This window comes from Poeciliopsis prolifica, unplaced genomic scaffold (genome assembly GCF_027474105.1).
Source record: "Poeciliopsis prolifica strain line A6 unplaced genomic scaffold, Auburn_PproV2 SCAFFOLD017, whole genome shotgun sequence".
In the NCBI taxonomy this organism is placed as follows: domain Eukaryota; kingdom Metazoa; phylum Chordata; class Actinopteri; order Cyprinodontiformes; family Poeciliidae; genus Poeciliopsis; species Poeciliopsis prolifica.
In genome coordinates, this window is record NW_026562392.1 from 3,251,404 (window position 1) to 3,265,765 (window position 14,362).

The 14,362-nt window shown below is 41.5% G+C and overlaps 1 protein-coding gene across 6 annotated transcripts in view; it reads right to left on the bottom strand.

Annotated features, from left to right (window-relative positions):
* Positions 1–14,362, bottom strand: part of rims2a (regulating synaptic membrane exocytosis 2a) — a 138,608-nt gene that overhangs the window by 83,436 nt on the left and 40,810 nt on the right. The window contains exon 1 of one of the 6 annotated variants that reach the window (XM_055042217.1): positions 10,870–11,024. The exons of the other annotated variants lie outside the window; for them this stretch is intronic. Coding sequence (XP_054898192.1) covers positions 10,870–10,991 — 122 coding nt within the window. The 5' untranslated portion in view covers positions 10,992–11,024. Of the gene's footprint in view, positions 1–10,869; positions 11,025–14,362 lie in introns of those variants that run through there. 6 annotated transcript variants of the gene reach the window in all.

A 14,362-nucleotide genomic window follows, 5' to 3' on the forward strand; every position in this document is an offset into this window, starting at 1 on the left:
TTGCAGGGTTTCCATTAAATAAGAAGTGCAATTAAAATCAATCAAATGAAAAACTCTGTTCCTGTGATAAGCTACTGAAAAACATCATCCTCCAACTACTTCCTGTTTTCTTCTTCGTGGCTTGCGCCAATGGACGCATCGTGTTGTTGATCATAAGACTAACGTGATACAAAAAGTGTTTCCGTTGCACTTTTGCTAAATAAACCAATTTCAATGTGGCCCCAAAAAATCCCTCCTCATCAGAGCACCATAAGGTTTTATGGAAAAATTTGAATTTTCTAAATTGACGCGTTTCCATTAGGCAAATTTATTTTCGTAATGTAAAATAACGTAAAAAAACCAAACCTGTGTAGAGCTGACTTTGATGAATAATAACCGGGACACTGATCAATATATTTGATGACAATTATTCTTGATGATATTGAGAAAATGCGATATTTATTTCCCATTTCATAATTGGTTACTGTGTTCTGTTTTAATGATGCAAAGCACTTTGACCTACCCTGTTGCTGAGATGTGCTTTACAAAACTATTTGACAGATGATTGTCTCTCCAAAACTAAGCTTCACCAAACAGCTTTCTAAATGCATGTTAGAGCATAATGGGTGAAACTCAACTTATACACAAATGCCACAGAAATATTTTCAAACATTAAAGTACTAAGAGGCTCTTGTGTTGCATATTTAATGCTCGTCAATAATCGGTCATTATCCAAAGTGTTCTCTCCAGAGAACTTAGTGAGATGTAGTCTTAATTCTGAACCAGCATATTCAGACGTTACCAGGTGATTGACTCTATTTCTGCCATGAAAGTACCATCTTAAAATCCTCCCATTTTATCCTCTCTTTGACACACAAGTCATTTCGCATACACCCAGGCTCCTCATATGCATTTCCTCTTGTTTCTGCAATGCACGCATTCCGCCCCCCATTCGAAGTCAAAGGCAGCGATGCCGTGTAGCTGTCTGGCAACAAGCAAAGAAATAGAAAAACAGCACAGCGGCCCACAGAATCTAATCTTTGGAGCCCAGAAATAACATCTCTGGACTAATCAATGACTCTCCTGTGAAATCAGCAGAGGCTTGTGCTGACTCGGGTTCCTCCATTACCTACCTACACATCTAAATAAAACACACGCACTTCCACCCTCTCTTTCCTCTCACGTCCTGCGGGTCTGTTATGATCATCGGATAAGAATGCCGCAGAACAGTCGTGCGTGGCACTGTGCCGAGCCGTATCGCCACCAAATATACAACAAGGTCAAGCGGGAGAGGGGCCGTGTGCGCTGGAGACGGACTGCTCAGAACACGGAGGAACACCGAGTGGGTGTAAGACATCTGTGCACACTGGAGCAATGTTTAACAATCCTCTAACCTTCACCACCAATGACAACGGTAAGGTGGTTTAAGCTGGGGAAAGAAAGAAAGTTCACCAAGATACTTTCATAGGATTTCCACTTAGAGGTATGCACAACTTTAGGGGGGAAAAAAATGCTTACTAACTAGAATTGCTTAACAAGAACTTGCTATTCTTACCTACAGGAAACAGTCCTGTTAGGAAAACACCCTAAAAAAGACCTTAATGCCACTGAGGCTACATGGATAACAAGAAGCAGTCAAATCATTTCTAATAGTCATTTTCTACACCTGCTAAGCCCTAACAATTTATTTTGGGATCCTTCCATTCAGGTTTTGATGGTGGTGAGAGTTTTTTTGTTTGTTTGTTTGGATGCAGTTTGTGCCCCTTCAGCCCAGGTTCCTGAAATAACCTCAACATACGTCAAACTCTCAGCGGGTCTGCTTCTGCAGAAGCTCGCTGAAAACGCCGGAACACATCGTTACTATCGCAGCTACACGCTGCAGTGTCGGCGATTTGTGTGGACCTTTAGATGGCGTCGTATCGTTTTGAGTTTGTTCAAGTTCCAGTGAATGTATTTCAGTAACTCAATTCACAAAGTGAAACACACGGGATAATTCCACACAGGCTGATATTTTAAAGTCTTTTTCTTTGTTTAATGTGATGATTTTCTTCTTGCAGCTAGATAGATTAGACTAATAATAAAATAATGAAAAGTATGCTTATTACCTTCTTAAGGGTTGTTATTTAGAAAAAGAAAAGTTATTTTAACGCGACATCGAGCCTTACTGGATGTATAAGCTAATTTATTAAGTATGACTGTGTCATTACCGGCGTCACAATAAGTGGCACTAATGGCATACTTGCAAGTGACGCATTGTTAATCTACACTTTATTTTAAAATTGATCAGAGTTGAGAGATATTTCATGCCAATTCTTGGGCTAATATTTATCCAGCCACTAGTGGATAAATATTAGCCACAGAAGAGCAGAGTAAAAACATAATCATCAGCGAACATTAGTTTTGCAGCGGTGCAACTCAGAATTGGTGGAACTCTGAATCCTCAGTTTCATTTTCTTCATGTTCAGGGCCCATGTAACAAGATTTTCAACAAACATCCAGAAAAGCTGTGACAGCAGCTAGAGGTGCCGGTTTAAGAGACACACTGGTCTATGTATTGTTTTCCTGCAGCACAAAAGCAAAACAAAAAACCAAAAAAAAACAACAACAAAAAAGACAAACTGCCAATTAACTTAACTTGTATAAATGACAGACAAAATGTGGTTAATATGGTGATGGAAGAAAAATGCTGCTAGGTAATCCAGAAAGCAAGGCGAGGATGACGGACTGCACTGAGCTACAGAGTTTATTTACATAATTGAAAGAAAGCCGAGCTGAAAAAAAAGGGAGGAGGAAAAAAAATCTTCAAAGTCAGCTTTTTCCAGGTCTTAGTCATCCCTGGAGAACAGATCAACCGCTATCCTGAAACCTAATGAAGTAGTAAACACCAGAAATGGACTGAATATTACATACACTTTTATTTATAATGAAACAGCAAATTTAATGAATGAATGAAATAATTAATTAATAAAATAAAGCCAGTGATGTATCAAAAAGCTGAAACACTAGAATATCATGTCTCTAGGCTGGTTTGTCATAAATGAAAATAATTTAGACGCATTTGTTCTGATTTGTATCATAAATGCTCAGTTTTAGTTTTCCATGTTACTTTGTATTTTAGTTTGTTTTCCAGACTTGCCCTGGATATGAATTAGACAACAAAATGGAAGCAGACGTTTGGACGTTTGTCAAGTATCTCATGACAGAATGAATTGGATTGAATTGTCTGACCACTGTGTGAATCACATTACTTTACATTAACGTCACATCGTTGTGCATTACAACATTTTAACTATTTGATTGATTTGTTTGTCACTGGAACACAGACGCCAGCAGCTGTTCAGTGTTTTCACCATTTAAAAAAGAGAAGGTCTTTGTAAGTTCAAAATAATTTTGGGACTTTCTGGTTATTCTGAACACATGAGCAGCTTGTAGAAAAAAAAGCAAAACACAATACATTTTGTACAAACTTCTACAATGTTGCTGCTTAGGAACAATTCAACAGAGAAAGCATATCATCTCCTGACAACCCAAAATCATCATGCTAACAATAAACCACGACACAAAAGGCAAAGAAAACTGTAGCGCTGCTGTCAGACATTCAACGAGCACAAGCACCAACGACTAAAAGCAAAACAGCATCCATCGGTCATAATCCCCTGCTCTCTTTTCTTCCTCGGTTATTCAAGGCAAGATGACATCAAACATCTGTTCAAGTTTACAGAAAACGGGCTTCTTAAGAGAAACACACACAAACACCTACACGTGGAGCCACTTGGACTCTCACAAAGACGCGTGAGGATACATTCATCATGCATGCATCACTATGAGCCTCGGTGAACGTGAGGCTCTTACAGCTGAGCCTCACGTTCACTGAGCTCTCCCCTCTTGCATCTACGTCTGAGTGGAAAGAGAAGATGTTGGGCACCTGGGGCAGCGCTGGAAGGTTGTTTTACTGGGAAGACTCTACTCCTGCTGTAGCTTAAAACATTAATATTATGATACGATTTAAGGTCACACACTTATCCAGCTATAAATATGCCTGTTCAATCTCTAAGGAAACCATTCTTGTTCCATAAATATCAAAGGAGTCTTAAAGTTAAAGGGGCAATATTACGGTAAGTCAAATGGACTTGTTGAGCTTTACGTCATGTTGTAATGTTATTCCCTCATCAAAAACAACCTGGAATGTGTCCTTGATTCTTTACTACGTTTTTAAGATTTCTTTTAATCTCCTGTGGCGATCGAGGTGCAGCTCCTCCTCGGAACTGCAGTTTCCAAGCTTCTGCCTCACAGAGCAGCCCTCTCCCACTCAGCTCCTTCAGACTAGCCGGCAGCAATTAGCAAACACTTGGTGGAACTGTGCATCTGCTGTTCGAGCTATTTCTCAGTGAAACGATGGTGAAAATTTTGTTAAAGGGTTACTAGAGGAGCCATGTTGTGATGACTTCCTGGAGGTGGAGTTTCAGAAAGAGCAGGAGTTTTCAAAGAGTCAGAGTCTCAATTTCAAGGCATTAAATTACAAATTCAAATATTATTTTAAGTCAAATTTGATGTATTTTACAATAACTGAAGGTAACACATTTACTTGATAGTGTCTTTATGTGCCTAGAAAATATAATACTGCTCCTTTAAGAATCATGGTCAGATTTACTATTCTGCTGATAAGTCTTTATGTTCTCTTTCCTGAATTGCTATCATCTTCATCTTTGCTCACTGTGGAGGATACCTTGTGTGGAGAGTCACATGTATTTATACCACTTTGCAACTCCAAAACTTTAGTGTCCTTCATTAGTAAATTATGTATTTGACCAACATTAGAGAATTACCAGGGCATGATTGTAAAGCAGAATGAAAACAATGCATGGGTTTCAAACCTTTTAGAAGTAAAAATCTGAAAAGCCTGGAGTACTTTTTTGTTTTTACCCAAACTGCCAATTTTTGCTGCAATTCCAGCTGCATATTATTTTGAAGTACATATCTACCTGTTTTACACATTTAGAAACTTGGCAAAAATGTCATAGTCCTTTGCAAAACGGCTGAAACCTTGTGGCAGAGTATCGGGGTATAAGACAAAATGACTAGCCACAGAGACATACACTTTTGCCAAAATACTACATTTCTGACATGATTTTCACATATTTACAATAAAAAACAACCTCATCAGATTCCCATTATAGGCCAAAACGTTGAATTTTGACCTTTACCCAAAACATCTTCAATATTTTTTTAATCCCCTACGTTGTTTTCAGTAAACTCTAAACGGGTTTTTTTTTTCCAGCAATGCCTTTCTTCTCGTAAAACCTCCATAAAGGTCATATTCACAACTATAATTAATAGTTGTCCTGTCAACATATGCTCCAACCTGAAACGTGGATCTCTGCAGCTCCTCCAGAATTCAAATTAAGCATCTATGGTGATTTTCTAATTTATGCCATGTGGGATATTATGCCAGAATTTCTTTTTGAAAAATGAAAATAATTGAGATGTTTGCAGCTTGGAGCTGTGTTTTATTAACTAACCCCGCATTAAACTTGCTCGGTGGTCTGCTTCTCAGTCTTTGTGCTGCTCTTGAAAACCATTAATAGTTCAACTTCCTCGCTCTAATCCTGTTTTCTTATGGTCTGACGCTCAATCGGGCATTCTTAAGTGATTTCATGTGAGAACTAAAGCACATTGGTTCATTTGCTTCTTCCGTTAGTCCATATATACGTCTCTGTGTCTCTATTCTTTCTCTCTCTCTCTCTTTTTCTCTCACATGCAATCATAACAATTCCCGTCTCTGAGACACCAAAGCAATAAACCTGAGCCTCCAATCTTCCGGTGCACACCTCCCCTGGTGAGGACAAAACCAATAATGGGCTGGCTTAATTACAGCTGCTGAGTTTTTACCACCAGCCAGGTATAAAGACCAAGGGGGTGCTGAGCGTGGGCCAGGTAGGATGAGGTGCTAAGCAGAGGTGAAGGGCTGCTGAAGAACTATCGGGGGGGTTGCGGTCTCGGTTTGGCAACCCACACCAAACCGAAATCCTTGAAATCCTCAAGACGTTACTTTTGTAAGCAGTTTTCAGAGGCAGTGAAAAAAAGACGAGGTGGAGGCCTTGAGGCTGGCGGTGGACGTGCAGGCAGAAATAAGGAGAGTATAATGTCCTACTCTCCCTAAACTGCTGCAGCTAAGGGGCCCTTCAGCCAAGCATTTAACTCTCAGTAGCTACAGGGGAGCAGCTTAGTCAGCTTGATTTTGCATCCACAATGTTTTAATATGTAACAGTGGGAAAGTATAGCAGGCCAATGGTAGAGCATAGAATATACGCACAGTCCATAAGAATAAAAGGCTTGAAAACAAAGTAGTAGTAGATGGTTTGTGCAGTAAACATGCTAGTGTTAGCGGTGCAGTGGTGTGAAAATGTAGCAGCAGTAACATATCGACCCTCTCTGTCACATAGAGAGGGTTGTCTGCGTTACATCACATATAAGGTTTTGTCTTTGGCCTCAGCGACTTCAAAATCTCCTCAAAACTTGCCAAATCGGTGTGACATTTTTAGCACGGCGAAGCTGATTCTAATAAGATGATGCGGTGTGCCACAAGAGGAACGGAATCCAACAACGCTGTCTATTGCACAGGATATGTTTAATGTCCTAATTGCTGTCTGCAGTGCATCACCCACCATGCTCCTTAAATTAAGATTGTTAGCAGTGTTTTTACAAGCAGCAATTTGCAATGTTAACACGTCGACTGCCCTTTAATAAACGATGTCACCGACAAACTGCAATCTGCCGTAGGAAACACACACCTGGCGTTCAAAGTTTGTTCTGTTTATTTCAGGTTTGCAAAAAAGAAGCTGTTTGCTGTGTGATTACAATTAAGATATTTTATGTGAAGTCTAAAAATGGTTACCTCTCGGGTTTTACTGTGGTGGTTTGCAGGGAGTTGTGTCAAAGTTCATCTGCTATATTGAAGCGTTTACTAAACCAGATGCTTGTCAAACTCCTTTAGTGTTTTATTATGACATGCTCACCCTTTAAATGGTCAGTATTTAGTTGATTTCATTTTAAGATTTTGTCATAGGATGCTGTGCAAACAGGCAAGAATGCAAACCAAACTTGTCATTTTGTCACATATCTTTTGCTGAGAAAAGAAGACGGTGATGGATATCAGCAATCGTAACGACTGGCAGCAATTTATGTATTTGCAGCTTTTAGATGGTAAGAAGATTAACATTCATATGTAGCAAATAAGCTTAGTAAGATGCAATCAAATATCTCATTGTGGAGAAGGTAATCATTAGCATCCATGGAGAACACGTCCCACCATCAAATAACCTTCAACATACAAAAAAACTGGAAGGCATCCAGACTTTTGAATGCTTTCAAGTCTGCTCCAGTGTACGGGGAAACAATATTTATGACAGAATAAACCATATGCCGTGAATTCAGGCAAAGTTGGCGATTTGATCAAGTCAACAAACCCATCGAACTGGAGAAGACATGGGTCGGTTTCTAAGCTAGTTACTTCCAATTTCTGTAAACACCGCCATCTCTGAGCCCCTACTTGATGTGCTACATCCACAGACAAATGAGCTTTACTTGAACAAGTAGAAGCCATGGCTATGCTAGCCACCAATCGCCGTTACTCCTTCCAACTACTGTCCTTCACTTCAGACATCATGGCGCCTCGATGTGATTAAGTGAGGTAGTTGCAAAGTGTCAGTAAGCAAATACCTTAAGGTATTTGATGGTGGTCTAAGAAATCTGACAATCAAGAGCCTTTTGAAGACACCTCACCTCTGACTAACAGAGGTGAGGTGCAATTGCTTGGGATTAGCCACGAGGCTGCTGGAGTCAGAAGAGAGGATTAGGATTTACAGACCTTGTCCTACAGTTACAAGTCAAAAATACAGCTAACCCTATAACTATTTTTATTAAATAAATTATGCCCACTTTACTTTCACTAATTTCTGCTTGTGTCTACATGGAAACATCTGTGATATCACATTGGATGGACAATCCAAAAACAGAGTTTTTTCTTGTTATTCACCGAATATGATTTTAATTATGACTTCTTTTTGAAGACGTAATGCTAACAATTGATGGTAATCATTAAAACCGGTAATTGACATATTCCTAGAGGACATTACGACATAGGTTCCCAAAGTTAAAGTGTCCAAAGTGAAACAGTAACAGGAAGGAAAGCAGTTAAATTCCTGAATCCAACTGGATCGTAAATCTGATTTTGCCTCCTTGTTTTTTCCCCCTTCACACTTGTTTCCTCCTCTTCTCTACCCTAATTATATGTCATATGTCTATGGGAGCTGCAGAGGTTTGGCAAACTGCAGACCACAGCATCTTCCTTGTCTTCATCTCAGTCGCCACGGTAATGGATGCTGGGATGTTTGTGTCTCTTCCTGGTACTTTTGTCCTAAATTTCGCTTGGTCCCTGCTCAAGTCAAATTCAAAAATCAGAATGGAAAAAGTGCGTCTAAGATGTGCGTTCTGATAAGCTTGACAGAGAGATGGCAACATATTTGAGAACTGCTATGTCATGTAGGGAGAGTTCTATAATTCATTATATTACTGAAAAACACAGAAATATTACACTTCAAAGGCACTTTGTTTTTTCTCCAAGTCTTAGAGTTGAGAGTCCAAGTCCTGCAAACAAGACTATATTTGAAATACTGACTCCCATAAATCAAATTTGGTTTTATATCATATGCAAAATACAAAGCGGTAATACTTTCTATATATTTTGCATGTCAGCTGAATGTAATAAACTTCCAGAAGTTTTTAAATCTGCTATAGAAAACTCATCAAAAACAAATAATCTCTTTCGTATGTTACACAGTGATGTCAAAGAACAGCCAGGTTTTCTGTGAAGGCATTTGAAATGTGTATTCAACTTGCTGCGGCACATGGGAATGCCCTGGGTGTGTGTGTGTGTGTGTGTGCGTGCGTGCGTGCGTGCGTGCGTGCGTGCGTGCGTGCGTGTGTGTGTGTGGGTGTGAGTGTGTATACAAGAGGAAAGAGGCAAATTCGGCTGTAGTTTAAATGTAGTAACCACTCAAATCTAAACCGTTGGAACCTTCTAAGAACAGATCCCCACACCCCATTAGGACCTCTGCAGAAGCACGCATGCATAATACATGGCAGCTGGATCTGAAAAGGCACAGCCCATTAGAAGATTTCTGCCTGGGTAAGAAAAAAACAGAGAGATGGGGGTTGGGGGGTAGAAAAACAGAGTAACCTTCAAACAGTCAAGGCTCAGCTGGGAGCAACGTATGTAAGGATGACACACAGAACCAAGTTCTGTTGTTGTGTCAATGGTTCAAAGAAGTAAAACCAGCAGACAAGCAAACAGAAAGTGTGGAAAATCTGCCTTAGTAATAATAGAACATTTACATTGTTCAAACTTAAGGACTTTGCAGAGATAAAATAAAAGCTACTGATGGAAAATAAGTTCAATCCAATCAGTCAGATGTGATGATTGCTGGATCACGGTTTCCAGGCACACAGCCCCTCCTCCTGTTCCACCCTCCCAATGCCTGAGTGTTCTGGCCATGTAATGTGAGGTGGCAGAGAGCCCAGCAGTGCTGTAAATTATTTCTGACAGTAGGGTGGGGGACAAGAGGGAAAGACTTGCAGTCCCAAGAGACAGATGACAGGGAACGGTGCGGCGATATGGGAATCAATACCAGGAGAGAAAAGAAACTGTCGCTTTGGCCATATGACAGAGGAACGCATGTTTGCACGTTTTATGTCTACTGGATTTATGGCAAGATTCAGAAACTCACGTTTCATTCTCACTCTAGACCAGAGGCCCAGTTGCAGCACTTTCTCTTACAGTAATACTGAGCTACGGTCGCACTGAAAATCCATGTTTAAAACAAACTAAGCAACGCCCTATGCGTTTTAGTGATGCCGGACCAGGCCCTCTGCTTGCCCGCTTCCGACTTGACAATTGCACAGACTGAGTGAAAACCTTCCAAGATTTAAAGCTATGTCAGCAGAGTCATGATTTAAAGCCAATCGCATCATTTCTGCCATTTTTTTACTGTGAGCCAGTAAAGAACCGCAGCACTGGTCCGCACGCCTCACACGGCAGTGCCTTTTTTCGTGTTAGCTTGTGGGCACTTCATCAAAGTTGCTGAATGTAAAAATACAAACGTTAAAAAAAAAAAGTGAACAAACAGTACGGTGAACTGGAAGAGTGCCCCATTGGCTAAAATCCTACTTGGGGCCTCAAGCACCTCGGGGTCGGCCCTGCAGCTGCTGGAGATGGGCAGGCTGTGTGGCTCATTGCCTGTTAATGTATCAGAAAGTTTTAGTGGCATCGTGAGAGACTAGTGCAGGGGCGTGGGAGAGAGTGCATGCACTTGTTTCCTGACTCTTAACCCCCCCCCCCCCTCACCACCCCACCGTCATCCCCTCATGTTCTCCTCTGAGGCAAAGCAGCAGCAGCAGCAGCAGCACGGGGTTGCTGCAGAGCTGAGCTGGGCCGTACACGCTCAGCCAACAGCAGATTTAGGACCGGATATTTCCACAGTCTACCTCAACGAATCACTTTCAACTATGGCTTCTTCCTTCTTTTTACCCTCCAATTGGAGTCAATCAAAAAACAGAAAAGAGAGAGAGAGAGAGAGAAAAAAACGTGATCGCAGCCCACCGCGGAAAGTGGCTGATCGCTCCCCGTCATCCGGCCGGGAAATATCTGCAGCAGCAGCAGCAGCAACAGTACTACCGCTGTAAGGTTGCTGTTACGCAGGCTGGATGCGATCGATAAACGCAACAGCTCCCCCTCCCCCCAAACACCAAATAGCTGCTCGTCTTGCCGTAACCGAACGAGGGGGAAGCCCTTCCTCATAAATCTGGGCATTTCTTTACAAAGGAATCACTCACCCGATGTTGCCCAGCGCCTGCTCGAGGAGCTCCGTTTGCAGGATGTTCTGAGGTGCGTTGAAAGCCCCGTTGAAATGTGATAAAACCGAGCTACAGAACTGACGCAATGTCTCAAACTGCATTTTTTCCCCCTCCGTTTTCTTTATATCATTCAGGAGGTGATCACCCTTTTTCTCTCTCCCCCCTCCCCCCCTCCACCTCCACCACCTCCTCCTCCTCTTCCTCTCTCAGCACCACTTCATCCCAAAGCCGAGCAGCAGCCCCCCAGCCCTCCTCCTCCACGTTAACTCATCCGCCTTTTTTCTTCTTCTGTATTTTAGTTATTATCTCCCGGGGCGCGTGGAACGCAGAAGAGAAAATGGAAAAATAAGATTAAAAAAAATACACCGCTCAAGTTCCATATTTGTCCTGCCGCTCCCGGTGGGAAAGTGTCCTCAGATGAGACGCAGTGGAGCTGGGGATCCTTCGCTCAGAACTGGTTCAGGGCCGAAGCGACCGAAGAAGAAAAAGAGGTAGTTCCAATAATGCCGGTTAAAAAAAAAAAAGAGAGAGATAGAGAGAAAGCCTTCTGTTCTTTTCGCGGAGGTGAAAAATCACATCTCGGTGCGCGGAGGCAGAGGGGGTAAAGGAGCGGCCAGAGTGGGAGAGAAGAGGCGGGCGGAGGAGCCTGTCCGACAGCGGCGAGCGGCAGCGTTCCTTACCGGCGCTCGGGTCAGCTGCTGCCTCGTATTTAACTCATATTTCCCGGAGCTTTGTGAAGAGCGGGGCTACATACACACGGACGCTCGCTCGCTCGCTTACGCGCGCGCGCGACGACGCTAACACGAGCGGTACCCACGAACACGCGAACCAGAAGTGACAGGCTATGCAGCGCTATCGTGCGCGCGGCAGAGGATAACTCAGTGCAACGCGGCAGGGCGATACTGTCGTCAGAGTTTTTCTATATAGACTACCATATATGGCTCCATACCGTCAGCGCTGCATCAATAATGAAGTTGGGCTTGGTGTGAGGAAACGGTGTGCATAAAAGTAGAGCTCGCCTGACATTATTGTTTTGTTTTTATTTATTTTTATTTTTTAAAGGTACTTAAATCTACAAACCCCACAGACTCTAATTTTAACATATACATAATGTATTTCATGAGGTTGAAAGGGAATAGACTCTCGAGTATGCCTGAAATTACATAGAATCATCTTTAAAAAAAAAATTCTAACTATGTAAATAAGTTCTGTTTACACACAAAGAGCATTTTTCAGAGCAGAAATGGGGGTAAAGGCAAGCTGTATATCACAGGAGAATTTCAAGAAAATGTTCATGGAGTGGCCACGCCAAGTCAATGAAAATGATGAGATGGCATGGCGAAAAAAAATTCAATTCAATTATGCATTTATTTATTTGTTTGTTTGTTTATTTATTGAATCATGGAGGTGGCGGCACTTCTTCCGAGAGTTGTGATGACATTTATCAATCACTCAGCACAATAATGTCTCTCTCAACTATTGAACACATGCATGGCTAGGAAAAAAAAATTCTTTGAAAACTACTAGACTAAACAAAATATGCAAGGAGAAAGATAAAATAAAAAAATGATGGTTGCTGAATCTAATTTAATTCACACTCCATATGCACGCAGTCAGTGCCACACAGTCATCATAGAATGATGACTGATGATGATGACCCTATCACAATGACTTTTTGAGCTTTATGTCATGTTATAATGTTCTCCCCTCTTCAAACACACACCCAGAGTGTTCCTTTGATTCATTCATGAATGTTTCAGAAACCTCTAGACTAGCAGCAGCAGCAGTTAGCAAACACCTAGTGAAACTCTGTGTCTGCTGAGCCCCTGAGTGATTGTAAGCAGCATCACTGCTGTGATGACGAACTGAAAGGGGCGTCTTGGAAAGCATAGGAGCTTCTTAAAATGACAGAGGGTTAAACATGGCTATGATGCACAGTCAAAAACCAGAACCTTTGGAAACAACTTGTTCCCAACAACCTGATGGCATCATTTTCTGCGGAGGTCTTACGCTCATTTTGGCTTTTTTCAATGAAAATATGTGTGACTCCTTGTTTACTCATGTGACTCATGAATCACACGACTGCAGATGTTGTGTTACCGTAATGAGTTGCTTTTATTTAATCCTGCCGTAACCCAACCCATTACTGCACTTCTTTAATATGCTCATATTTTCTATGATCTTATCTGTGCGGTCGCAGATCACAGCAAAACCTATGAAATAAACATTAGATTTTTGTTCCATGAGAAGAAAGACAAAGATACTCCTTATCTGACTAGTTTGGTTTAATGTCCACATGTAAGCTAAGCTAAGTTTTGTGATCATTTCTACCTTTTTGCACTGGATGTTGCCTTTGACTGGGCCAAGATTTGGAATTTTGAAGTCCTCCAGTGATTAGGTTGGGAATAATCGCCGTTTGAAGAGCCTCGGCCACGTTGTCATGCTAAATCTGTGTGCTCATTTTAAATGACACCACCGAGAACAGGACAAATTAGGGGTCTTCCCAGGTTAGTTCTTCACGTAAATAGTCTGTCAGAGTCTCTCCTCCCTTCTTTAGCAGAGCAGACCCCCTGAATTAATTTATATATTGTTTAAGATTAATGAAAGTGGGCTCTGGTGCCTATGCAGCGGGAGTTCTATTTATGGAGCTTCTGCTATCCATCACCGGACATTATCCTGTAAATTTTCAGACATCCAGCTTCCCGTTCCCCGCTACTGCAAATGTAAGCAACATCGGTGCCAGGTTTTCTCACTGGAAACAGTTCCACTCCTGAAGCCGTTTTATCAATTAATATGCAGTGGCGAGGGCTGAGATCTAGTCGCGTTAGCGGTCTGAGTCACTCTCTCTTGCTCTGACTGATGCTTCAAGTCTGGAGCAACAAAAAAAAAAAAAAAATCAGAGAAAAAGGGAAACCGGACAAAATGAAACTAGATTGCCGAAGCGAAAGCTATTTTTGAAGAAAGAAGAGAGGAGAGATTGCTTGTAGACATTATTGTGTGCATACAGATTGTTTTTCTTGAAGGAGAAGTTTATATTTTCAAACAAAAAAAAAACAGTAGGAGCCCCTCAGTGGGCCTACATTTAACTACAGTGCAGCACACAACAATCATGAAAGCCAAAGCAGAATCCCGAGTGCAGCATGTTTGTGCTGCCAGCATCTGAGTGTTTTAGGAACAACAATCTTCTGCATTTTGCCTACCTGAGAACTGCTGTCTTTTCATTTTTTTTATACTCCCTTAATTTCAAAGCAGTGACACTAAACACTAAACTGGCACACGGCCATAACAAAAATAACTTCAAGTAAATAACGCCAGTTCATTTCAAGCACAAAGAAAACACAATTGATTATTACCACCCTTAATGTCCCAAAGCTCCATCCTGACTGAATCAGACAGGCAATTATTTGTCTTGATATGCGCCGCTGAAGAGAGGGTGAGTGGGTGGATGACTGTTGTAGAAATGCTGACTTAG